The sequence below is a fragment of the Ciconia boyciana genome, chromosome 6 (assembly GCF_034638445.1).
Source record: "Ciconia boyciana chromosome 6, ASM3463844v1, whole genome shotgun sequence".
NCBI lineage: Eukaryota > Metazoa > Chordata > Aves > Ciconiiformes > Ciconiidae > Ciconia > Ciconia boyciana.
This window is the reverse complement of record NC_132939.1, coordinates 2,272,400-2,298,809: the sequence shown is the minus strand read 5'-3', so window position 1 is coordinate 2,298,809 and position 26,410 is coordinate 2,272,400. Positions and strand designations below refer to the sequence as shown.

Genomic DNA, 26,410 nt, shown 5'->3' with positions numbered 1-26,410 from the left:
GGGCAGCATTTTAGTGGAAGCTAGCAGTAGCTGAAGGCTATCCTTGGAAAGCTTTAGAAATCCCTGTGAGCATTTAGATCCTGAGAGATGCAAGAGTGTGCTGGTCCCTGGGAGAACACCTCCCTGAGACCAACTGGATGATGTTCTGTGTCAGCAGAGAGGAATGCAGGAGGTCAGTATCTCTGCTGGTTTCTTACTGTCCCAAGCCTGGCTGTGCCTTGAGTGTGTCCTGGAAGCTGCAGTGGACAAGCAGCCAGACAGCGCAGGAGCACTTGAAGTTACTTGTGAGCGACCAAACAATATTTGCAAGTTGCATCTATGTCTCCTGTTAATAAGCAGGAGTAGGTTTTCACAGGGTTATCCCACCTGGAGGTGACACTAACAAGTTAGGAGGGCAGTCCCCATGCCCCCAGTACCTTTTTGTTGTTGGCTAATTATGTCAGGAGCCACCCAGACAGGGGTCTGCAGGTCACTGGCTGGGTTTTGGGGAGAAATGGCGCATGTCGGGAAAGTGATGGTGTGCTCAGAAGGTGGAGAAACAAGGCGGTGCACTAACACCATCCTCTGAAAATGTATGAGGGAAAGCAATTACTTGTCTTCAGGGTGAGATGTCTGGTGCTGCTGATGATGGAAGAGCGTTACTGATTCCAGAGGAGGAAACGATGGGCAAGCTCTGAGTGGGTAGCCTGAGCCCTGGAAAGCTCGATTTGCTGCCAGAGTTGAATTGTTAGTTCACAGACTTTCTTACACAATGCCTGACCTGCTTTTATTTGGGTTGAAGAGATTAAAGGCAAGTGGAAGAGGTAGAAGGTGAGGAAGAACATGGCATACCCCACTGAATCACTGCGCGTTGTCGTGCAGCTGTGGCAGTGAACACAGAATCTGCAGCGTGATCCTGTGGCAGGAGCTGGTTGGGGGCAGCTGCTGCACCAAAGCACGTACCTGTGTGCTCAGAGAACAGGAGTTGGCGGATCTGCTCAGCTACGACTTACTGGATGTCCTGCTGGTTCTTGGTCCTGGTGGAGAGAGAGATGAGAGCAGAGAAGGATCCTGCTTGGTTGCCTTGGGAAAAGCAAAAGAGCCAGGTGAAGAGCAAACCCTGTGGTAGGATGACAGGGCCTATAATTAGATATCGAAGATACTAAACTGTCAAAAGCACTGGGAGGCAAGAAGAGTGGGGAGCATGTATCTCAGAACTGGAAGTGTTGTCTCCAGTTGGCTTGGACAACCTGGGATCTCGGTTAAGTTTGTTCTTGGGGTGGGGGTCAGACAGAACAAACCTGTGCAGAGCCCTCCTGCTGGGAGGGAGCAAGGAGCAGTGGATAGGCATATGCCCCTGTTTGGAAACTGGGATGTGACAATTTCAGCTGAAGCTAAGAAGCTATCTGTGACTGCACTTGTACAAATGCATCATCAAAAAGCGTGTCAGTAAAATCTGAAACCAGCATCACAGCTATCTTCCATCTTGGATGGTCTCAAGCTAGTTGAGCTGCAGACCGAACTCTTTGCTGTACAAGTGCTTGTGCTGGTCCAGGCTTGATTCCTTTTCTGGAGGGCTTAGGGTAGGGTGTCAGCCTCGGGGGCTGTAGGGAACTTTGGTGTTCTACCCTTTCCACAGTGGTCTGAACTCCCTGTGCTGCACACCTTCAGGCACCTGCAGATCTCCCTTGGCAAGGACGCTAAGGACTTCTGATTCTTGAGGGCCAAGGACTAGTGAGAACGTGTTCCTACTACTACCTCTCAGGTCCTGTCAGTGCTGCCAAGTTGCAGCTCTAGGAGCAAATGTTCTGCCACCTCTATGTTGCATCTCGGGCAGTTAAGAAACGCTGCGCCATGCGTCCCCCACCCAGCTAGAGGTAGCCTGAATGCTAACGGTTGGACCGCACTGGCTAATTTTCACTTGTCCTTGCTCATCTGATGAGGAAACCACAGGCTCCAGGATGGCGTAAGGAGAATGAGCGTGAGCTGCTGTCGGTCGCTGATGCTAGAAGAGCTCTGCTCATACAGCCTGGAACTTAGTCAGGAGAGACCAGAAGGGATGTGATTAACTCAAAGTTTTCTGTTTGCTGATCTTCCCTGTTTACCTCTTTTTTTTTTCTTTTTTTTTCCCCCCACCTCCTAGGAACCAGGTGAGGAAGATGCATAGCTGTCCACAGGTGTTGCTTGCTGGCACTTGAGATGGTTCAGATAAACCTGGTGACAAAGTGTAGCCTGTGAATCCATGATGGGGGAGAGGAGACTGATCCTTTTGTCAGGGTTTCTCTTTGTTCTGTTTCTGTGCGTCCATGCTTGTGCATCTTTGTTGCTGTAGAAACAGTATTGGTAGTAAACAGCATGAGCTGGCTGTCCAGGGACTGCGAATCCCTGTGGAAGTCCCAGGAACTGGGACCGGAGGAGGTTTTGGGCTGGGATCTGGCCAGTGTTGCAGGGTGGTAAGAAGTGATAGGTGGGTTTATGCTTGTGCAGTAGTCTGATGGGGAGTTACGCTCTCTATAGTGCTTCGGACCAGGTTGGGTGCCTGGAAGGGTGCAAATCTGGGTGGCATCCTTGGTGCCAGAAGACCTGAGGTGTGGTTCACGGTGCTGTGTATGATGCGCTCATGTGTGTGAGCGAGCTGTTGTGGGGGGGACTGGCAGTTTTTACTGCTGTCAACTAGAAAAGTTCATATTGATGGTGAGGTGGTGAGTGGAGTGGTAAACTTTCCTCTCTACAGTACACTAAACACTGGCTGCTTTTTGTCTTTCCCTGGATCTTACATGTTTTAGCTATCACACTGTAGACAAACAAGAGTTTTAATAAAGCCACCCCTCACACACCCCAAACCCTTCTATGTCAAGGAAGAGGCTCTGGGGTGTGATCATCATCTGTGGTTTTTGTTAGTGCTGGTCCTCAGGGTTAGGAACTGACTGCAGAATCATGCTGTCATGTCTTAGCCAGTCCTAAGAGAGGCTGGGAGAAGAGGTCGCTTGATGAAAGGCACTGGAGGAAGGATCAGGATGTTGCTTGATAGCACTGTTATCTAGAGAAGCAGATCCCAATCAGTGAGGTGCATTCTCACTACAAGCAAGATATGCAGAGGGGGATGGTCCTTTTTGATGTTGCCTCTTACCTTGCCTAACTCTTCATGAGGCAGTGATGAAAGTCTGCAGGGTGAGAGAGAAGAGAGACAGTGCTGCAGAACTTGGGAGAGGCAGCAAAGCAAATGCTGGAGGAACAATCAGAAGGCATAGGAGCAGAAAAGCCTGTATTTAAAAAAGAACAAGAGGCTGGCCTGTGCTGTTCAGTCCAAGAGTGCCCTGCTTCCCCCCTTGCTCTCGCACGTACCCCTGGCTCTCAGGAGCTGTAATCGTGGGATCGAGGTGAGGCAGCTGGAAGTGGAAAGGAGAGGGCTGGCAACATGTGCTCCTTTAGGGTTAGGCTGCCTCAGTGTCTCTGATTCCCTGTGCATAAATATCATGTGTCACTGAACTCCTGAGCCCCTTTGCCCCATTTGGAATAAGGAAGAGGCAAGTACTGGGCTTCTTGTGGAGCAAAGGGGGAGGGAGTGTGTGCAGTGATGGTGTAACAGTGCAGAGTACGGGGGAAATCTCCTTCCTAGTAGATGGCTTCACACTCTGTCCACGTTCTTCCAAACTGCCCTGGGTTGTTTTCTTTTTTCATAAGCATCCTCGGCCCTACAGCCTGCAATTCAGGCAGCCCGTTGCTGTTCTCTTTAAAGGACAGTGTCAGCTTAGCAGGAATTGCAGTACAAACCCCAAAGCTTCCTGTGCTTTTGCTATCCAAGTACTCCTGTGGTCCAGCCTTGTTCAGTTTCTGTGGTGGGACAGAACTGGCAACAAGTTTCTGCAGAGCTGGGTTGGGGCATTGGGAAATTTGGGGGATGAGCTCTTCCCCACTGAAAAATCCGAGCTAGTCCTCTGAACTCCCGCCACATTGTGGACAGAGAGGTGCCCTGCCTGTCGCAGCGAGGAGTGAAGTCGTGTAGTGCTGACCTACTAATGCTAGATCAGCTGCACCTCTGTCCCCGAATGCATGTGGCTCCATCTGTCCCTTGTGCCAGCTCTGCTGGGTCTCTGCCTGGTGGTCTGTGTGGGCTCAGCAGCCTGGAGGTAAACAGTCCACTCTTTTCCCAATGAGAAAATGGGTTAAGTGCATGTAATTTTCAAGCCTGCCTTTTTGGAGAAGTTTGGTCTACTTTGTTCTGTTTTGGGGATGCTCTGTTGTCTTCCTATACAAAGCAAAAGGAGTAGCAAAGCTGGTAATGCTCATCTACTTGACTGCATAGCACATGTGCTGGGGAGACCCTGGCAGGGAAAGGGCTCTACACAGCAGGTTTTTTCCTTGGATTTCTGCTTTGGAAGGGGTGGGAGGTAATTAAAGGGGTTTGGAGGATTTGATAGTCCTTCATGAGCTTCCTCAAGCTCTCATAGAATCCAGGTAGGGTTTATCCAGGTACCAGGGTGCTACAGCTGGTGGTGGGTATGGGCAGTCTGGGGGTTAGTAGTGCCATAAAAGCTACTTGGGACAGTGGCTGCATGTGAAATATGCTGCAGGTGACTGGAGTAGAAGCCATATCCTTTCCTAGGAGGGGTGTTTCCATGTTGGGACTGTTGCCAGACTTGCCCATCTGTGATCTGATCTAGCATGTTCCTCTGTCTCGTGGTTTTGCTGCTGTGGCTGGTCAGTGTGTGGTTTAGTGGCAGCTGCTGGAGTTCTCCTTGGCCCATTGGTGCCGTCTCCCCACCTGCCTCTTTCAGCCTTGCTCCAATTCCCCAGTTACTCCTTGTGTACATCCAATTTCATAACCCAAAAGTGCAAACCAAAGCATTCTCCCTGCTCGTTCTGAAACGCTGCCAGCCCTGCTCGTGATAGGAATCCCTCCTGAAGCTGTGAAGCCTGGAAGGGCTCCAGTTCTGCGTAGATTCCTATTCACTCCTCAGCCTGGTGCTTTGAGTCTGTGTTTGTCCAGGAATGTGCAACCTGGGATGTGCCAGTTCTGCTCTCCAGGTCTTGAGAGAGAGACAGGAGATGATGAGGGGCATTTAACCTGGGTTAAGCCTGCTGGGTTAGTTCTTGGGTTTCTTTTGTAAAACCAGGCAGCAAAAGAGTTAGTTTAATTAATCTTGTCTAGATAGTCATCACTGGTGGATAGGGCATGCAGAGCTGCTAAGATTAGCCACCTGCTAGCTTGTCCTAGCGTCAGGCTGGCCTCCGGACTTGCCCTGAGACAGATATGGCCACTGACAGGTTGTCCTGGATATCTTGCTGGGGGGATTATCGCCTTCTCTTCAGATCCTACTGCAGGGCCTCCTTCTAGCTGGGGGAGTAGAGAGCCCAGCACCACTTTATAGATCGTCTCTGGGGCTCTGGCAGTTGTTTTGCAAAGCAAATGGCTCTGCAGAGCCAAAATATTAACAGAATGACATGGGCCCACTTCCGTAGGGCCCTTTGTACCTCGAGGGTGGCAGGAGGTGTTGTGGTTTAGTTATTGCTTCCCACGCTTGGGAGGAAGAGGAGCTGAGGAGAAACTGAAGTGATGGAAGCTGGGGAGGCACAGAGGACAGAAGCCTGCTGCATCTCTGCTGGCAGGGAGAAACACAAGTAACGTGCTTCTATGGACCAGAGCTTGGAGCCTAGACCTGGAGCTGAAGTGGGAGATGCAGGCTTGGAGGAGAAGAATATAGAAAGGAAAAGCTCTTGTGCTTAAGATAAGCAGTAACCTGGCAGACTGCTGATTGGATGTCAGTCTTCGTGCCTTGGTTCTTCACGCTGTATCTGAAAATACTTGCAAGGGAGTGTCTTCCCTGCATAGTCAGTTCTGGTATTGGCACCTGCTCTGCCCTGGGTCTGCCTTGCTGCTTCCATGCTTGTCCGTCCTCCTGCCGGGGGTTGCCTTTGCCTTGTGCCTTCCCAGAGAGCTGGGACCCTTTCCACTGATATAACAGATCTCACGTGACCTTTGGGGGTGGCTGTTAATTGCTGGCGGATCTCAGCACAGTGTCTTGGAGACCAAATTCTGGACACTGCTGTTTGCCTCAGGTACTCACTCAAGATTAAAACACCCATCAACAGGTTTGGATGTTGAAGGTCTGGACTTATCTAGACAAGAGCCATAGCTGATTGCTGTAAAAGTATGTGAGAAGTTAAATTCATAAACTGGGGAGACTTGAGCTTGTTGGTTTATTACCAATTTGGATGCATTTCAGCAAAGTAAACCTACAAAGGAATGGGTGGCTAGGAGGCACCCAGTGAGGAAGCTGAGTGGTGAATGGGAGAGATCCACTGGTAAGTCATGCTGCTCTATACATATGCTGGGAGCCAGGTAGAAGTTATAATGCCTGCAGCAAGGGGAGTTTGGAAGGAGGGAGTTCAGAAACAGGAGTGAAACGTGACTGCATTCTTCATGTTAACATCTTTTCTCTAAAGGAATAAGGGAGGGTTGTGGGAGGCTTCAAACCAGGCAAGCTGCTCTGGAAACACAGTAGACAAAGGGGAGGAGGCACCGGGAGAGGGAAAAGTGAGGGGTGCTCTGGTCTTCTGAAGTGGAAGGAGCTGTGGCACGGCAGGAGGAGGCTTCCTGGGGACTGGGACGTGGAGATGTTGGGACATCAGGGAGGGAATGGCAGCAGACAGGACAGGAAGTGACTAAAATACTGTGGTGTTTGTTGGTTTCACTCTGTAAATATGTGAGGCTTTTTCAGCAAAAGGACGGCTTGTTCTTTTTTTCAAATGTGACCTTGTACTAGTTCTTCTCTCAAAAAAAAAAAAAAACCCACAGGAGAGTAGTCTTCTGGTTCTCTTCAGCCGACTGTCAGTTCCTTTCCCGTTAGAGGTAGCTGTGCTCCATCGAGGCAGCGCTTGCTGATGGAGAGAGGTGTCCAAGGAAGGATTTTGAAGAGTACCATCATGGAGCTGGATGAACCACTTCCCCTGGCATCCCTGAGTGAAGGAGACTGCAGGTGGAAGGATCAGAATAGAAAGGATAGTACCGGAGCGGTCTGCAGGATTAATATTCATGCTTCCTATTTCCTACATTAAGTGAATGGTACCCAAGAGGGCCAGAAAGAAATGGTGAAGGACAGCTATCTTAGATGAGAATTGCTGGCTGTCTGGTGTTGGAGGATGAATAAATTGCCTTTATCTTGACCCTGCCTGACACAGAGAAAGGCTTTGGACTGCTTGTCAGTTTTTTTTTCCTTAGTAAAACTCATCAGGATGAAGAATGCCTGGATCCTAATGCAGATCACAAAGCTGGGGAAAAAAAGCAATATTTAAATATCGCTGCTGAATGCTGAGGTTGTGTGACAGAGATGTATATATGTAATGTGTCCGACTCTTATCCCTTGCTTCTCTGGGGCTGAGCTTCATCTGGGATGTTCTCATGGATGGCAGTTTTGAGCACGTCTGCTGATCTCCTTTTTGGAAGTCGCGCGTCCCTGGCTGAACCGAGAGCTGACACTGGAAAAACTCCCGGTAGCTGAGCCACCCCTGGGAAGAAGCAGTCTTAGTCGAAGAGCCCAGGGCTGTGACTTGCTGGTGTGCTCTGGCAAGGCCTGCCTGGATGGGGTTGCACCAAGAAGCAGAAAGAAGAGTTAGGAGGGCTGTAGCGATCTGCTGGGCAGGGGTACTCAGCCAAGACCCAGCCCTGGCATGGGCTGTGGGACAAAAGTAGCCGGCTCCTCCCAGGAAGAGATCAAACTTTGTGCTGTAGGAAGGATTTGTGTGGCTCTCACAAAGTGTGTGCTAGTGGAAAGGTGAGATTGGCGTTAGTGTGTCATGGCTTTGCATGTCTCTTGCCCTTTGGAGGTATCACCTGTAGCCAGTTATTTAACCAGGTAGCAATTCCCTGCATGGCAGGTGAAGATCAAAGCACATAACAGAAGAAAGGGGTCTTGGAGTGCCCCTTCACAAGCCCTAGACTTGTACACTGACCGCATCTATCCTTGTACGGAGACCCGATTTGGGGAGCTAGGGAACTGTGGTTTGTGCAACGGTGCTGTGAGGAAGCTGTGGACTTCAGGAGGGGAAAACTCTGCTGCAGAGATTTGCCCAAAGTCCCACCAGATGCTGTCTCTCCCAAAACGCACACTTGGAAGTGCAGAAGCCTTTCCTCCCTCCTGTCCGCTCTGCGTGCACTGAAATGTTGTTTTTCCCCACCCTCCCAAGACAACAATGACATGAAAGCGCTGTGGCCCTGGCTGAGTACACGAGAGGCATTGTATAACTGATGGGAGCTATTTGTATTGTGGCAGGGCTTTTGGGTCCTCAGCCATGACTGGGATCCTATTCTCCTACATACTGTGCAAATTAGGAGGCCAGACTCTTCCCTGCCCACAGGAACAAGCGAAGCTGATCTGGCTGGGAGCGTGGAGCGGGTTTTGTGGCTGATGCTGTGCTGACGACAAGAGCATTAGACTTTGGAATTTGCTCAGCTGGAGGAGACAACCCTTTCCTTCCGCATTCTGCATCCCCATTTCCCCATTGCAGAGGGATTAGAGTTTAAGGTGCTTCTGCCCATTTTCTTGTGTTTGCACCTTTGCGGTGTGACTGCCTTCCATTTGCCTCCGAGGCCGTGCTGTGAACGAGATTGGGTAAAAGAGTCGGAACGGTTCCCTGATCCCACAGTGCAGATCCATGGGTGGATCTAGCTGGAGTAAGGTGAAGATTGTATTGCTGTTTCATGGCAAGCTGGGCTGGTGGAGTGACATCCTCTGAAACATGTTGTGTTTCTTTGGCCATAAAGCCTCCAAGTTTGTTAGTGAGTGACCAGATCATTTGCTGCATGTTCACGTAGGGTGGGAGTGGGATCTGTCCTCAAAGCTGTAATTTGTGCTCAGGATTAACCAACACAAAGCAGTCTTGTGTGCCGGGACTGTACCCCCAGCATGAGTGCAGCATCCACCTGTGGCACCAGTGGCATCTGGATCAGGCCTGGCCATGTGGTCACATTTCTGTTAAATTAGCTGGCCTACACAATCCAGAGCCTGTGCTGGCTTGGTGCCACTTCTAGAAGGACAGACAATGCCTGATGTGGCATGCAGTCTAGCAGGACAGTAACTGTGTCCCCTCCAGAAGGAAATCTTAAAGGGAGCTGTCAGACTGAGCTTGTGCTGGGTTAGTACTCAGTTGTGTGGCTGCAGTGGTTGTGGTCTGGGGGGGGGGTCCCAAGGATGCTTATTTAGCCATGCTGTAGTTATACTTAAGTAAACTTCTGCATGTCGCCCTGTCTTTCCTGTCCTGGCAGTAGCTGTAGAAGAGTGCCTAGGAGCAAGCCAGCTAATGCCATCTGACGTTTCACCAGGATAAAGGAAATCTGAGCATGTCGGCCAGGCACCAGGGTCTCTGCAAGGTGACGGCAGAGGATGGGTTTTCCCAGTATGTTGGTTATCTGCCTGCACAGTGCATTTGTGCTGTACCTTGCTGCTAGTTTTTCAGGCTGCTGGTGTCCTTGAGCAAGTGCTGGCAGCCGGCCTGTGCTGCTTTTTACTGTGAGATGTCTGCTTGAAACAGGGTTGTAGCCAGTCATCACACCTCTGGCTGGAGCTTTGTTCCAGCCTGGGTCTCCCAAGGTGAGAGGTTTGTGGTCAAACGGGACACGCCTGAGTTTCAGCCCAATGCAGTAACCCCTGGTGTGTAGCTTAACTAGGAGCCCTGAAATACCATTCAGACTTCCAGCCTGGGAGGCAAATATAAGTTATCAAGAGACTAGTTTGGATATAGCTGCCTCTTGCCAGCATGTAGCATGCCAAACCTTTTTCATCTTGTGAGGTTTTGTGCCCAGTGAAGGCAAGAGAGCTGCTTTTCCCAAAACCTGCCAACTGGAAGTGAGTGTCTGGAGTAAGGGAGCAGGTCAAAATGCAGACCACAGCCTGGTCCTGCAGTGTGCTACCACCCACCTGATTCCAAAGCAGGTGAGACCTGCAGACTACAGAGCCCAGCATCCTCTGCTTCGTTATGCACATCCTCTAATCAACTTAACGATAGAGGACTGCCTGCTGGGGCCAGTAGTCCTAGGCCTTGTTTCCTAGCCTTGCCTGGGAAGGGGGGTAAGTGAAAACCTAGTCATGCTGGAAGGTTATTAGCATGCTTGCCTGGACTAGGTGTGCCTTGAACTTCTCTGGTGTGATTTAGTAAGGAATAAGATACCTGCAAAAGAATCTTAAGTCTCCTGTAGCTGCTGTCCTTATAACAGTAAGAGCAGTCAAAGGTGTCCCAGCAGGAACTGCAACAGGCAGCTGATGTCTGACAGCATCACAAGGCAGGATTTGAGATATGTTTCAGCTGGACAGGGCCTGCACAGCTAAAGGTCCAAAAAAAGCACAAGGAAGCACCGTGACCTCCGCTTCTTTCTCTGAAAGCGCAGAAATATAAAGGGGAAGCTACAAATCGGGTTTCCTTGGTGTGTTTGCCCATATGACCTAAGCCTTCCACACCATCACGCAGCATTCTGCAGGGCAGAAGAGATTTGAAACGGTTCTGGGATGGGAATTGTGGTTGTCCAGCAAAATGGGGCTGTTTGGCGAGGCGAGGAAGGGTCTGAGGGTGTACGCTGGGCTGGAATCAGCTGGGCCGGCTTCTTCTGTTGGCCAGCCAGGAAAGCCTTGTGACTGCATCCTCCAGACCCCTGAGTGTGTTTTGTCGGGGCTCTCCCTCCCCTGCTCGGGCAAACGCAGCAGCGAGCAGTGCCTCCTGAAGCAGGCTTGGGCCTGAGCTGGGCTGACGGGCGATGGGAGAAGAGTGGGTGCTCTCTGGCACCCAGAGATGAGCGTCTCGCTGCTGTCTGTGCATGCTGGGCTGCCTGTGGGAGTTCAGCAAGGTCTCCCGTGGGTTAATAGGAGCTGAGACCTATGGGAGCTGGTTGTGCAGCTTCCTGCTCCCCAAAGGTGGGGCCAGCACAGCTCCGCCTGCCCACGCTGTGAGCCCAAGGCACCCAAACAAGGTCCTCGGCTAACAAGCAGCTCCATCCTTCCTCGCTATGGGTATCTTGCAGCGCGGCCGTGCCGGGGCCATCCATCTCCATTCCTCCCAAGCAGCTCTTTTGCACTATTTCAGACCACCAGCACGGAGGTGAGACCTGAGGCTCTGCGGTGGGGAGAGGGTTGCAGATGTGGGAAGAGGCTCGGCTCCTCCCGGCAGCTGGAAGCCTGGTCCGGCCCCGGTTAGCTGTTGGATTTCAGTGGAAGCCTGCCGGGACGTGTGCCTGCCTGGGGGGCTGCGCTTGGAACCAGCCTTTCCCGAAACGCTGCGGCTTTTCAGCGAACGCTGAGCATGAGGCTGACTTCTGCGTCTGTGTCCCTAAATCGTCTGCAGGGCAGGCTCCCTCTCCCCTGCCCTCAGTTTAAACCACGCGGTGTTAACTGGTTCAGTGATTTGTAAGGGAAAGTGCTTTATAAGGTGGGCTCACCCTCCGATATAACACAGACAGGTACTCTTCTCGCAGTAATACCTCTACATCTCCAACTTCAAGCTCTGGTGCATCTACTGGAGAGAGCCAGGCAGAGTGATGGAGGAGTTTCAGCCCCTGGATGGTTTAAAGGCAGAGTGACGGAGGGTTTGGGAGTTTCAGCCCCTGGATGGTTTAAAGGCAGAGTGATGGACGGTTTGGGAGTTTCAGCCCCTGGATTTGTGCTGGGAGCAGTCGGATGCGTGGCCTTAGTGCCCCAGTTCCCAGCCAGTGCATTGGTGTGCACAGTCCGGCCCTAGCAGTGTGAAATTCAAAGTCCCCCAGGAATATGTCACTTGGCTTCTGCGGTGGCACCTCTTTTTGTCCCTTTTTTTTCTTTTAATCCATCGTTGTGCGTTTATACAAGTGTGTCCATAAAAGCATGTAAGTAAAATTAGTTTTATCTTTGTTACTGTTAAAAACAGTGAAGGAAAGTATTCCTGCTTGCTATCCCTGTTTAGTGGGTGGCTTAAGACAAAGCACAGCAAACCCAAACCCCTTTTCCAGATTGTTTAATCATCAGGGCCATTCAAACAGGCCCTTGGAGAACATTGTTTTCAGGGCTGTTTCTGAGATGCCCTATTCAGGAGCAGCCTGTTGTTCCTGCCTTGCAGATGAAGTGTTTGTGGGGGTTTTGGAAAACCAGGCAAAGTTAATGAGGTGTTAACAGCAGGGAGAGGTAAGTTGCTCTGCCCTGATAGCAGGGAAACTACTTGTGAATTGATCAGCCTTCTTGAAAGTGGGAGGCTAAACTTATATCTTATGGGGGGGAAAAGGGGGAAAAAAAAGTCCCTTTTTGAAAGGAGTGTCCCCACATGCTCCTGCACTGGTTGAATTAATTAGTTTAAAAAGTGTCTTTAGCGCAGTGCATCTGTATGAGGGAGTCCTTTCTCTTTCACCAGCGCTGTTTAAATTGATAAGGCCAAAAAGAAGAGAGGGACAAGCAAAGCAATGTAGTGATCAGAGTGATGGATGGCTAATACCAGGCTGGAAAATATCCCGGGTGTGTTTGATCCATCTTTGTAGTGTGTGATGGGCCGGGGGAGCAGGCAGGCCGGGGGTTAATGGGAAGGGGAGTGAGGCCAGGCAGGGCTGGGCTAGCTGCTGGAGTCAAAATAAACCCTTGCCCACTCAAGGGCTTTCACCAGCACCAAAAGGTGGGCTTGCTCTGACCACATGAAGTTGCAGGAGGTACAAGCCCTGGCTGGCTGGGTGAAGGAGACAGAAGTGAGTGGAGAGTGGCTTTGGGTGAAGTCTGAATTGGTGCTGAACTCCGGGGAAGAGATCTGCAGCTTGCTTCCACAGGGAGGCAAGTCCGAGGTGTGTGCCCTGGCTTGGGAAAGGGCACTCTTGTCTCTTCCAGGAGACCCTAAAGGAAGGAAGAAATGAGCTATCATGTGCACTCCCGTCCAGGCAGCGGGAGGTGTGCCATGGCAGGAGGTCATGCAGGGACTGTGATGCACAGACGCGCACGCCGGTCACCTCACCAGCGATGGTGAATTTCAGCAGCACAGCATCACGGTCCTTGCCTGGGACTGGTGTTGGTGCTGAGAATGTGACCCTGCTACCAGTGCTGCAAGGCTGCTGTGCCTCCCTGCTGGCAGGTGCCAGCTTCCAGGCCCAGAGGTGACAGTAGCTGCTGCATCACCTCCTGCCCTGTCCTGTCCCTGGCTGTCTGCTGGCACAACAATTGGTGTGAACGCTTTATAATGGGAGCATCCCTAACTGGGGGAAGTCAACTTGGCTAATTCAGACCAGGCTGACTTTTATCTGAGGGGATTTAGGGAGCATTCCCATGAACGGTTCTGCCAGAGCATGGCCGGTCTCTGGAGGGGTGGCTAACAGCTGGGGACAGTAATTTCTTCCAGATCCAGCAATGCTAGAAGAGGATGTCTGTCAGGAATCCCAGTACAGATGTACTTATGAGACCCTCTGAGAAAAGGGTTACTTCCCCCCCACTATTCCCACACACACAAACAAGGGAATAAATCAACTTTTGTGTACAAGTGTAGCCAAAGATGAAAACTTGAGAATTGTCTTCAGTGTAAAACCCTTCCTTTATCAGCTGGTGTTCTGACAGGGATTTAAATTCACAAGTGCCTTTACCTCCAGCACAGTGAAATACTGATGCACCTGTAAAAATGGGAAACTGATTCTTTTCCCTTTGCCTGTTTATACCAAACTATCTCCCCTCCTCCTGTGTTTCTGTGCATTGGCACTCCTTAGGAGTGAATTATCTGTCTCCCATACAGCCCAACTTGCACAAATCTGTTGGTTGTAGGAGGAGCAAATCTGATGTTTCAGTGGTGCGTTTTGGATCCAGGACAGACATTGCCTAAATAGATCTTCTCTGGCAGGTCTCTTGAAAACTGATACCAACAGTGCTTTCTGAGCAAGAGACCTAGTGGATAATATAACTCAGTAACGTAGGGTCTCTTCTGTCTGGGAGTAGAAGCGTGTAGGCTTCCCAGGGACCGCCTGCTGCAGGGCAAGGGCTCCCCCAGAGGCCCTGGCTGAGCTGTGCTAGGTTGAGATGAGGCTCTGGGAAGCAAGCTGGTAGTTCCTTCTGGTCCATAACTCTTACCTTCCTGGTCTGTTCTCTCCTCAGCGTGGCACGATGAGGCGGCGTTACGAGGACGATGGCATCTCCGATGATGAAATTGAAGGGAAGAGGACATTTGACCTCGAGGAAAAGCTGTCCACCAACAAGTTTAACTCCACCTTCGTGGTCTTCATGGAAGGCAAAGGTTTGTGTTGGGACTGCTGTGCTGCAGTGTGTGCTACTGCTGTCAGTAACCAGACAGCTGCTGTGGTTGGCCGCTTCTCCTGTGAGGCATGATGTGTGAGATGACCTTTCCCTGAGCCTTTCATAGAAAGCTAACAGTGATCACGGTTGGATGTCCTCTTGTTCATCTGACTACACCCAAAGCCTTCCCAACTGCCAACTTGAAGGGCGGCTACAAGGCAACTGTGGTGTTAATGAAGTCCTTTCCCACTGTCCTGTGTTTTGCTGCCTTTTACTTTCCATCCTTCTCTAAAGTTAGGAAAACTGTCTGCTATTCACACTAGTTCTGTGCTTCCCTCTGCTGTAAACTGCTTTATTTGCATAACCCAAGTGGTGCAGAGCAGGCAGGGGATGTTTCTGCCCGCTCCCCTGCAAGTCCTGCGGCAGTCCCCAAGCAGTTTGAAAGCAATGTGAGGCATACTGGTGGAGGATTGGCTCAAGCCTGCTAAGCCCCTGGGCCAAGGGAGGTAGTAACAGGGAGCGTGTGTAGGAAATGGCATGGAAGCTGCTCAGTCTGGAGAGTGATGAGCCAGTCTGCAGTACTGCAGGCTTGCTGGGACACATGGCAGCCAGGAACAAGAAGGTTCGCCTGGGTCAGCACCTGTAATTGCAGCCACATGTCTACTAGATGCTTAATTCAAAGACTATGTGGAATCTCTCCCCTTTCTTTCACCACGCCTGCGGCTCAGTGGGATGTCTTTTCATCGCACAGCCAGTGCAAGCCTCATAAGGATTTACCATGAGGGAGGAGCATTTCTTCAAGGCGTCTCTTGCTTGGCTGTGAGCTTCTTAGGGAAGCGAGGACCAAAAACCGTGCTGTTCCACTGTCTGGTGCAGCCTGTCAGGGCAAAGTCGTCCCCCCCCGCCTGGAGGGCCTGTCTGAGGCTTATCAGCAGCACACACCATGCTGCTTATGGAACTGCCCCAAAGGAGTTCTAGGATCTCCGAAGGGGTGTAGAAATAGTGAGGAACGGGGCTTTCTTTTGCTGCCTAGCCTTGCCACAGAGATATGAGGAGGTTCTCGGGTCTCAACTGCACAAGGCGCTGAACAACCTGATCTGAGTCTGAAGTCAGTTTGCTGGGAGCAGGGTTGGACTAGAGTTCTCCAGAGATCTTTTCTAACCTCAGTTTGCCTATAGTCCTCTGAAGGAGTCTCCAACACTTTCCTGCTTCTTGTCTCCCCACACCAGACTTCACAGTTGAATACATCCAGCGGGGTGGCCTGAGAGACCCTCTCATCTTCAGGAGCTCTGACGGCCTGGGAATAAAGTAAGTGTCAGGGGCACAGAGTGGTGGATGACTCTGGCCCAATTTCTTGCCTCTCTCCACATTGTGTGGGATCTGATCCTGGTAGCTGGATCCATGCTCTGCCAAGTTGGTATGACTGTGTCCTGTCCACACTGTTCTTTACGTGCAGTGAGCAGGTAGAAAGAAGTATCTTTCACCTGTTATGTTTTTACTAGTCTGTTTGGACTTAAAATGAGAGAACTGAATTGGCTGTAGGTGATCCCAATTCAACCAAATGTCTGGAAATTCCAGCTGCTGCTCTGATGCAACATTTGGCTGGGTTTCTTTCCTAGTAATACAGGCATCTATTGCCAGAGAGTCAAGCAATTTGTTGTATTTCTTGCATTTTTCTAGAATTCCAACCTGATTTGCCCAACACAGTTACTTCTAAACTGTCATCTCTTTCTCTTGCTACAACAAGTCAATTCAGGTTTACAGCTTTGAATGTAAAGCTGTACTGATGCAAGACTTTGTGCTGTTATCATGTTCATATAAATACGCTATGGGGTGGTAGATGTGGTTTTAAGACAAGTAATATTACGTCAAAACATTACAGCTGTCTTTTACAAAATTAAAAAAACCTGCTCTGATTCAGTGTTTCTGCTGGGTCGGTGTTTTTTGGTTTTGACTAATAGGAAAGTGAGAAGAATAAGTCAGCCCTAGCAAACTTTTTCAGAGCCAGTATCGGCAACACTGCTCTTAAATTCCTCAGCTGGCTGTGAATGGGTGGGCAACACCTCATCCAGTGCATGATGTACTGTACTGTGGTGAATCAGATAGGACATTGTGCCAGGCTCAGTTTTAACTGCTGGATGACTTGGGAGGGCAGAGATTTGATACTGAGGATTATGGTGTGGGCGAAACTGGATTTCTCCTGAGCTTTTGGTTATTTCTCTGGGTCAAGAGCTGCTTGAATGGCTGCCTGCCCATTCTGCCTGTGACGGCAGTGTTTGTACAGATAAGTATGCCAGTACAAACAGTTAGAGTAGTTATGCTGTGTCAGTGAAATACTTGTACTGGTCTGGCTATGCCCTTTGTATTGGGATAACTCATATGAACAGTCTTTAAAATGAGAGCTAGGATTGCTTAGCTCAAGGCCTGCTTGCTCACTTGCCAGAAGCCACTGTACAGCAGCTCAGGCTCAAGAGATGGTATATCCTCTTCCCAAATCTGCTTCCCTAGCCATAAGTTGGGCCCAGTGTTTCACCCCAGCACTCAGCCCAGACCTGTGCCCCCAGAGATCTAGTTGCATGGTCTTCACCCACATCCAAGAAGCAAAAAGCAGCACAGTAGTATCTTCAGGGTGCCGGTACTGGGGTTACAGGTGGGAAGGGTCTGCAACCAGAAGCACTTCATGATTTTTTTAGCAAGGTGTTTGTCCTGCAGGATGCCAGATCCGGACTTCAGCGTGAATGATGTGCGGCTGTGTGTTGGTAAGTGTCCAGGGACCACAGTGTACCCCTGCTGCACCCTGGGCAGATAGGGAGGAATGGGGAGTGTCATTGGGTTTATCAAAGCTAGAGATCTGGTTTTGTGGCTCCCACAGCGTGCAGCTGGTTGAACCTGAGCTGTCCTTTGCCAGTGGGTCAACTCTTACCTACTTGAGGAGTCTAGTCTGACCTGAAGCAGCTTCTGTTTCAATGTGGATATGGAAGAAGATGAAGTTGTGGGAGAGGCCAAGACATCGCACATGTGTGGGGGTGGGGTCTTTGAGGAAGGGTCCCATGTCTCCTGGAGTGTCTCTTCTGGGTGGTCCGCTGTGCACAGGGATGGTTCCAGTGATGTCTGCCTGTTCTGGCAGGGAGCCGACGGATGGTGGATGTCATGGATGTGAACACGCAGAGGGATATTGAGATGTCCATGGCACAGTGGGCACGCTACTACGAAACACCAGAGGCCGAGCGGGAGAAACTTTACAATGTCATCAGCCTGGAGTTCAGCCACACCAAACTGGAGAACCTGGTGCAGAGACCTGCTACGGTGAGCGTGGCTCTTCCTTCTGCAGGAATGTCCTTTCCCTTTGTGCTTGTGGTCCTCTGTAGGCAAGGTGCAGCCTGGCACTTGAATGCAGGAGGAGAGGGGCTGCTCGTAACATGCATGGGCTCAGCCAGGGATGTCACTGCTGTGCTCTGGAAGCTGCTGGAGCTGATCCCGTGTTTGACTCTGACCTCATCTGCTATAGCTGATCTCAGTGTCAGGCTGGGGCTGCCCAGCCTGTGCATCCCTCAGCCACAGTGACCACGGTCAAGTCCCTGGCATGTCATTCTGCAGAGAGCTGACTTGTTCACTAGCTGTCAGCAATTAGAGAAATGGAATTGATTGGCTGAGGAATAATTAGAGTGAAGTAACCTGCTCCTGCTGGCTGGTGATCAAGAACAGGCACAGAGCCTGAACAAGCACCTGAGTTTGAATAGAGAGGTCAGATTTGTGCTCAGCCACAGTGATCGTCGGGGACAGGATGGGGACACTGGCTTCCAGCCTCTCCCAATTAGCTGATTCCACTGCCTGCCAAGACCTTGGCTGTTGTTCAGCCCTGGGCGTACTTTCCCTCTGTGCTGTGCACTGCGCTGCTCTGATGCTTGGTGCAGAGCCCTCTCCTGCATCCTGCAGCAGCGATCACCTCCGTTGTGGCCAAAGATAGGTGCAGGGCAGGGGTGGCTTGCCATAATGCATGGCCAGGTGTAAAACTCCAGCAGGGCCTAAATCGGACAGCAGAGCTCAGCAGTGCTTGCTGCATTTTGAGAGGGTAGCTAAAGCCTGGATGCTGGTTGAGCTTTGTGGTTTTCTTGGAGTTTGGAAACCATGGTCCCGTTAGGACAGCAACCCTGTGTTCAGCTGGGACTCCAGAGGGTTGCGCAGCCTGGCAGGGAGGGTTTCTGATGCAAAGTGCTGTAAACTCTGAGGGCAGAGGAGGCCAAGACTGGAGGTGTGCTGCAAGGGGGGCAGGAGGCTGTTTGACAGGGGGAAAACGAGTTGCCCTTACTGAAGTGTGGAAGGTGGAATGGATAGGATGGACATCCTGAACTCCCTCTGCAGTCGGTGGAGAGGAAGGGGCAGCTCTGTAGGGCCATTCACTTCTCTCTGTTAACTGTAGAGGGAGCCTGGACATTTCTGGCTGTCCTGAAGCTTAGGGAGTTGAATCCCACCCTAGCAGATGCTGCCTGCCGTGGCTTTTATGTAAGCCGAGTGCATAGCAGTTCCTGCCTAGCCCCTAAGCAGAAGACCAGCGTCCCAGTACCATGCTTGGGATCTTGCTGTGGTGTTTGCTGCTTGTGCGAATTCAGAGGCTCACTGTGCAGCAGCTGATATCAGAACAGCTGGTCCTAAGTGCTTTACGTGTGGGATTGCACCAGTGGCATTGAGAAGGTTGCTGGGTGTGTGAGGGCCAAAAAGGGGGTATCATGGCCATTCAGCTAACATCAGGGCTTCCTTCCCTTCCTTGGTCCTGTCATTTGTTGTGGGTGTGCTCTGAGCTGGGCTGGCTGGCAGTCTCTGTGCAGCACCGCAGTGGCTTTGGTGGGCCCGGTGCAACCCTGCATCCCACAGGTGCCCAGCTGTGTGTGAGCTGTGGGCTTACCAGGCAGGCAATAGGTATTTGAGCTTCCAGGACAGCCTGGGGGTGCCAAAAGGAGTTACTGTGCCCCTTTTATCTTTACTCATGTCTCCCACCTTTCTGCTGTAGGTGGATTTGATTGACTGGGTTGATAACATGTGGCCCAGACACCTGAAGGAGAGTCAGACAGAGTCTACGAATGCTATCCTGGAGATGCAGTATCCAAAGGTGCAGAAGTAAGTGACTTCCTGAGCTGTTCCAGTGGTGGCAGGCAGCAAAGCATCTCTTGCAAGAAAACTGCCCAAGGGAGAAGCAGTTTGTACCAAGGGGAGGTGGGAGGAGCAGTATCCCTGTTTATTTCAGCAGTTGACACTTGTAAGGGTGCTGCAGTTAGTTACTTAAGCCCCTGCCGAACACTGTGTGGAAGGGTAGCCGCGTGGCTTCTAGGAGCTTGCTGCACTTTGGGGAAACTCTTGGTGCTCACCACCTTGAGACATCTGGAGTCGGTTGAGCTGCTAGGTGCTGCCCATCCTGCCCTGTAGGCCAGACCTGTGACATGGGGGTCTCTAGAGCTGCCGGGTGTGTGAGGATGAAAGCTCTCCTCTTGCCTGGACTAGATCTTTTTGTGGGGATGTGATATAAATGCAAAGTGAGCTCTCCTGCAAACCACCACCTCCCTGCAGCTAAAGTGCTTAGCACTGCAGTAATTGGCTTCTGGCACGGCTCTGAGCCATTGACCCTGGGCTTGGGCAGCCCATTCCCTTTGAATATGTTGTATCTGCTCTAAAATGTGGATCACCACTCATTTTCACCTTATCGTCATCTTGTTTTCCGCCAGATACTGTCTGATGAGTGTCAAGGGCTGCTACACAGATTTCCACGTGGACTTCGGTGGTACTTCTGTGTGGTACCATATCCACCGAGGGGGAAAGGTAGGAGGACAGAAAGGTCCCTGTTGGGAAAGTTACAGATGCTTTAGGAGAGTGGTTTTTAGTCTGTTCTCTTGTCGATCCTTGAAGATGCAGGTCCCAGGCAGCAAATGGAAGTCTTTCCACCCTAAACTTGTTTATCTGTGGTTCTTGGAAGTAGTTCAGGCCCTCAGAGGTCCACCAGGCACAGGCTGAAAACCCATGTTGTAGAGACGATGCTGAGACAACCTTATAAAAGGCTAAATGACATAGGGTAGTATAACCCAATTCATCCAGTGCCTTGGGCTTCCGAGAGATCCATTTGGCTACATAGCTGATCACCTCTTGGTGTGGTGCAAATAACACACTGGGAGCAGCAGCAAATGGAAGAAAGGTAACTAAAGATGAATGGGAGCCTCTCCTAAAGCTAAGCTTTCCAGGGATTTTTAAATAGCCAACAGATGTGTGAGGGGTCACCTTAAAACATCAAGTAACTTCAAAAGTCTGATTTTGAACTGAAGCATTTGAACTGAAGGTTAGCGACTTCACTGCAAAACCCTTGGATGGTTTCTGGTGAGAAGTAGCTCTGAAGCAGTGTCAGATCTGAGCTGCTTGTCTGGAGTCACTTCCTGTAGCTGAGCTCAGCCCAAGATATGAAAACTGAACCCCAGGCTCCATTGAGTTTGCACTCAGATGAAGTTTGTAACCAGACAATGTTTGTTCCCTGATGGGTGGCTTCCAGTTATAATTGTGCAGGGATTTCCCTGTGCCAGGCATCTGTCACCCCAGCTGTGTGTTGTACTGAGGCCTGGCTTGGAAGAAATCTGTCTGGAAGGGGATCTGGGAAGGTGCCAGTCCTCCCACTTGCCCTGAGGCAGGGTGAGTTGCACCTTAAGCTCCCCTTACAGGTGGGGATGTTGTATTTGTTCTCTCAACTTTCAGAAAACAGATTTGTAATAGTTTGGGTGCTGTATCACTGAAGGGGCTAGCCAGTACTTGAACAATTAAGGCAGGCACCCTAGCTAGCACTTCTGCTGCCCTAGAGGCCACAGTCATGTTCAGAGCACGACACTTAGTCAATATGAAGTCCTTGCTGGGAAAACCTCCCCTCTGACTGCCGTTGGGTGGATGTGCCTATTGTCACGGGACTCAGGCTGTGCTTTAGCATTACCACTACTATAACAGCATGGAAGAGCTTGTATTCAAGTTTTTGCTAGCTGCAGTTGTCAGCTCTGCTGTAGTCAAGGAAACTTTGCACTGCTGTCCAGGGAGGATGGCGATGCAGACAGATTCATTATAGTACATTTGAATTGATGCAGTCAGAGCAGCAAAATCTGGTGGTAGCTCAGCTTAGTATTATTATGAAAAGCTAATGTAGAGGCAAGTATCCTGTAGTGCAGAATGTACCAAAGGCAGGTCCCACCTCTTGCCCAGTGAAATGCACCTAGCTCCTAACTTAATCCTTCTGAGCAATTAGAAGAGACTTCGCTGCTTCTGATAAAAACCATCAGCCATCGAGGGCTGAATTCATCAAGGAGCCAGGAGGTAGAAAAGGCTGCCTGTGGTGGCTGGACGTCTCCTGAGAACAGTTTTGGACAGCCTTAGGATAGAGAGCCCTTTCACTTGTAACTGCTGTGAAGGAACTGTCTGGCTGAAGGTGGCTGGGTGGGCTCCCTCCACAGTTAGTAAAGGCAGATCTCTAGGAAAAAACTCTTAACTTCTTTAGGACAAGTCCTGGGCAATTATTCCATCCCATCTTTCTCCACTGACTTAAACTAGTTTCAGGGAAGGCAGCAAACTCTGCCCCACCTGAAGAATCTAGGCTTTTCACCCACCTTTCCTTGCAAGGAGATGTAGCTGCCAGACTTCCCCAGCGATTCTGATGGTTTGTGGCTCCAGTGCTTTTCCCCAAAGGACAAGCTAACAGTCTCTGAAGAGCCTAGTTGGGGATGGATATCTACTTGCCACCTGCATTGCATGGAGCCAGACAGGTGCAAATCTCTAGTTCAATTGTAGTTCTTACTAACACAACAGAAATATGCAGGTAAATATCTCCTCTGTCTCTAATGCTCTGGTGTCTTCAGTGGGCGCTCTATCTCTTGCCACTGATGTTGTAAATAATGCCTTGCAAAGCATCCCAAGCTCAGTCTACCTGTAGTGCTCAGTGCGCCAGGTCGGGAAGGACCTTGTTCAGTGGCTTGCCCTCTCAAATGGGACAGCTGTTTAGGTCTCTTTACTGGGAATTTCTGCACATTTGCATCCTCTGTGGGTGGGGAGAGGAAGAGATTTAGATGTCTGAAGAGGGAGCAGGGCAGGTTTGGAAGAAGCAGGGGGTAGTCAGTTGCTGTTAATTATGTGATGACTTACATACATGTGTTGTCTTTACTTGCAGATCTTCTGGCTGATCCCTCCTACACCCCAGAACCTGGAGCTCTATGAAAACTGGCTTCTCTCAGGGAAGCAGGGAGACATTTTTCTTGGGGACAGAGTGTCAGAGTGCCAGCGCATTGAGCTCAAGCAGGGCTACACGTTTGTCATCCCCTCAGGTACTGCAGGGTGGGCAGGCGCATCCTGGCCTTTGCCAGGGTTGTGGCAAGAGGCTGAAACTCCTGGAACACAAGCAAAATCAGAACAGGCAGGGTTTAGCTTCCTCCCTCATGAGTAACTGGAAGAGCGAGATGTGATGTGGCTCCGTCCTCTTACTTGCCAGCTCCCAAAACATGCCTGTCATGGCACTGTGGATTCAGCCCAAGCAACAGGAAAGCTGTAGCTGGCTCACATCATGCTTGATGAATTATTAAAGGAGGCTTTCCCAGAGCCCGTCATGTTGACATGCGGAGCAGTGCATGTTGAGGACAGAGGCTGGCCCAAGGCAGCACAGCTCCTCAGCTTCCTGGGTCTCTTGTGAAATCTCTGTAGAGTTATGTTCAAATTGTGAAACAAGGAAGGGAGCTAGTGTGTGAGTTTAAGGAACAAGGTGACTGCTCTGGACACGAGGAAGGACAATTGAAGTCTGCATGTAGTGGAGATAGAACTGGAAAGCAGATAGGTAGAAGCAGATGTTGGAAATCGCTGAAACCCAGTAGGGAGCTGGGAAGCAGTAACATGGAGAGACTTGCGGGTAACTGCTTTGCAGAGGGCTTGGGCAGGGAGACTTTGAGGTTGGGAGTGGGAACACTCTCAAGAGTTGAGAAGTCTTTAGCCTGACTTGGTTTAGCAGGCAGAATAATTGGAGGGCATCAGCAATGTCTTGCATGTACAGTTAGTACAGTGCTGTGCTAGAAAACAGCAAAGGCAGAAGAGATGAGGCAGATGAAGCAGCAGCTCAAGTTGGTTGTTTGCAAGGACTGGCTCACAGCCTTTAGGGTGTGATGCAGACCTGGGATGCCTGCAAAATGTCGTGCTGGCACTAGGGAATACTCCCTTGTAAGGAGAAAAGATTGTTTGACCCCTTTTGAGGCTTCTGATAAAACTGTTGCATAAAAATTGTCTCTGTAAGACTGTCTCAGATGGCAAAGGATGCTGTAACCTGACGTTTCATCTCCAACAGCAGTGCAGGAATAAGCTGTGTTGTACGTGCGTACCCCTGTAACTTACAGCAAGCCCAGGAACAAAAAGCACCAGGGACTGCACAAGTTACTCATTTATATCCTGGTACCACGACTGATGCTTCTTTTGAACTGAGTGGCCTTGCCCTAAGGAAACCCATGCTGGAATTCCCAAAATGTTGGGCTTGGCTGGATTGCCTTGGAGATAAGAGCTGAGACTAGAGTTGCTTTGAGGGTTCTTTAATTGTTGAGCAGACTTTGGAAGACTGTTTTCTGTGCTGCTGGTGTTCTTAGGCCTAATGCAGCTAGGAAGCAACTTTACGGAGACCCCAGGATGACAAAAAGCTATAGACAGGAGGTGGATACTAGCACGTGTGCCACCATGGGAGGACGTGAGGCCAGATCCACAGGTGTATTTAAGTGCCTAAGTACAAGTCTGTCTCTAGCTCTTAGATGGGTGAAGTGAGCTGGGTATTGAGTAATTCAGTAGTGCCACTTCAGGACGCGTGGACGCTGTTGCTATAACAGCAATGTCTGCCTTCGTCAAAGAGCTGGAGTCTGTGGTCCCATCCTAGCCCCCCGCTGCTGCTAGGGCTGGCTGATGTGACAAGGGGGCAATAGCTAGTCTGTGTGTTTGCAGCTAACCTGGATGCAGGTTAAGAGTGGAACTGTCAGGGTGGACTTAGCTGAGCAGCGTGAAGTTTGTGTAGATTTGTCGGCCCTGCTCTGAAGAGCGCAGTTTGTAAGAGATTGCAAAGGAATTGGAATTAGGAGGGACTGTCAGTTGTGAGGCTTTGACCTCATCTAGTCGCTTAGAAGGATTCTTCAAACTCTGCTTTCTCTCCAAGGTTGGATCCATGCTGTCTACACTCCCATGGACACGCTGGTTTTTGGAGGCAACTTCTTACACAGCTTCAACATCCCTATGCAGCTTCGGATCTACAGCATTGAAGACCGCACGCGGGTAAGGACCTGTGCGAGAGCTGGGAGGACGTGGCCTCCTGGGATGGTGGGGAGGGCACAGCCAAGACCAGTGGTGTGCAGGCAGGGAAGTTGAGTCTCACCCTGTGACAGATTCCTCGAACTCCAGCTGTCTGTAAGCAAGATGTCCTAGCCTGCTAAATGTACAGGCAGGAACTTGGGCAGAGGGACAGCCTGCAATGTGTACTAAGGCTTGTTAGTTCCTTCGTGCTGCCTCCAGTCTGACACCAGGCTTCCGAGGGGTCTGGAAACCTTGCTGTGAGTGTGATGGGGACCTCCCCTGGCCACCTTCATAGGGAAGAAGAAGGCAGCAACATGGCCATGGGAGTGTATCCAGTGTGTTGCCTCTTGCCTTACCTGGCTGCCGCCTTCTGCTGCTTGGTGTTGATCTTAGACATTGATGTGGTCTAAGATGATGAAAACTAAAGGCTTCCTGAGGTCTCGAGCAGACAATGCTGTTGGCAAGTGGGTGTTCTTGCTTGTTCCCTGTGGAGATGTGGGTCCTGCAGTGCTCAGCACCTGCAGAGAAGCCTCAGGACACGCTTGGGCTGTGATGGACAGACTGTTGGCCTCTCCGAAGCAGTTCAGGGTGCTGCAGCAGGCAGGCCCTGTGGGTTAGCACTCGGATGTCAGACCATCATCCAGAGCAGCTGAGACATAGGATGATGGAGTGGGTGCCTGCTCCACCCTGGGCAGTGTAGCCTCAGGAAGGTGCGAGGCAGGCAGCAGGGTCGGGGCATCTTCTGCCTGCATGTGAATTGCTGGTGCTGATGTGACAGAGCCCTGATAGCCCTCTGCTAAATAGCTGAGCTGGTAACACCTCTCTTAATAGACCAACCTTTTCCTTCTGCCCTTACAAATACTGTCAGATGCTGTGCTGGGGCTTGGGAAGAGGGCTTGAACCATTACCTTCAGCTGAAACCTTTTGTGGCATCTGCTACTTTTTCTTGTACTAATGAGAAGGATGTCTGTGGGGGAAGAGCTGCAACCCTAACAAAGAAAAACAAAATGTTAATGGCTTGCAAGTGAGTAGTGCCTGGTCTCTGCTCTGCCTGGTGATAATATCCTTCTGCAAGGAGAATTACATCAGGCTGCCAGAAGCACGAATGATGCTGTTATACATGTACTCCTGCGTTTCCTGCCTCTCAGGAGGGGATCGGTCTGGTTTGAGGCAGCAGTAATAAGAGCTATCTCTGTGCAGCCCTGTGGTGAAGGAGGCCTGAGCTGATCCCCTTCCCCTTGCCTCTTTTGCAGGTCCCAAATAAGTTTCGTTATCCCTTCTATTACGAGATGTGTTGGTACGTGCTGGAGCGTTATGTCTACTGCATCACCAGCCGCTCACATCTGACCAAGGACTTCCAAAAGGAATCGCTCAGTATGGGTAAGCCCGCTGCGTTGGTTGTTCAGCCCTTATTCCTTCCTCGCCCGTATCGAAGCGGTTTCTTGCACCCTCCTGCTGGGGTACTCTGTCTCAGCAGCGTGGCAGGCACGGGAGGGCTGTGTGGGAAGAATTTGGGACCATCACTTCCTCAATTTCACAGGGTGGTTTCTTTGGGTATTTCCTCCCTTTTCCCTGTTTGCTATACTGAGCAATCAGAGGGCGTTGCAGACTGGCTGAAGGAGGTGCAATTTCTTTCTTTTCCTTTGAGTAAGAAGTCAAAACTAGACGGGCTTTTGCTTCCTCCTTTACCCCTGCAACAGGCAAGGTTCCTTGCAGCTGCAAAACCAGCACAGAAGTTCCTGGCCTTGCTGGAACATACAAAGCCTTTAACAGAAGAGGCAGAGGGAAGTTGCAGTAACCACCGGTGTGCTGTGGGCTGCGGGGCAGTAATGCTTTCTTGCTGATCAGGGCCTTCCTGCACGCAGAGTTTAAAGTGCTGTCACGGTTATGTGCAAGGGAGTGCG

General features: G+C 50.6%; 1 protein-coding gene across 1 annotated transcript in view; it reads left to right on the top strand.

Moving 5' to 3' along the window:
- The window catches only part of KDM2A (lysine demethylase 2A), a 51,985-nt gene that overhangs the window by 8,499 nt on the left and 17,076 nt on the right, over nt 1-26,410 (top strand). Inside the window, exons 4-12 of the mRNA XM_072864151.1 lie at nt 14,052-14,190; nt 15,419-15,497; nt 16,902-16,948; nt 17,317-17,495; nt 19,198-19,304; nt 19,907-20,000; nt 22,369-22,522; nt 24,373-24,488; nt 25,760-25,886. Of these exons, the coding sequence (XP_072720252.1) occupies nt 14,052-14,190; nt 15,419-15,497; nt 16,902-16,948; nt 17,317-17,495; nt 19,198-19,304; nt 19,907-20,000; nt 22,369-22,522; nt 24,373-24,488; nt 25,760-25,886 (1,042 nt within the window). The remainder of the gene's footprint in view (nt 1-14,051; nt 14,191-15,418; nt 15,498-16,901; nt 16,949-17,316; nt 17,496-19,197; nt 19,305-19,906; nt 20,001-22,368; nt 22,523-24,372; nt 24,489-25,759; nt 25,887-26,410) is intronic.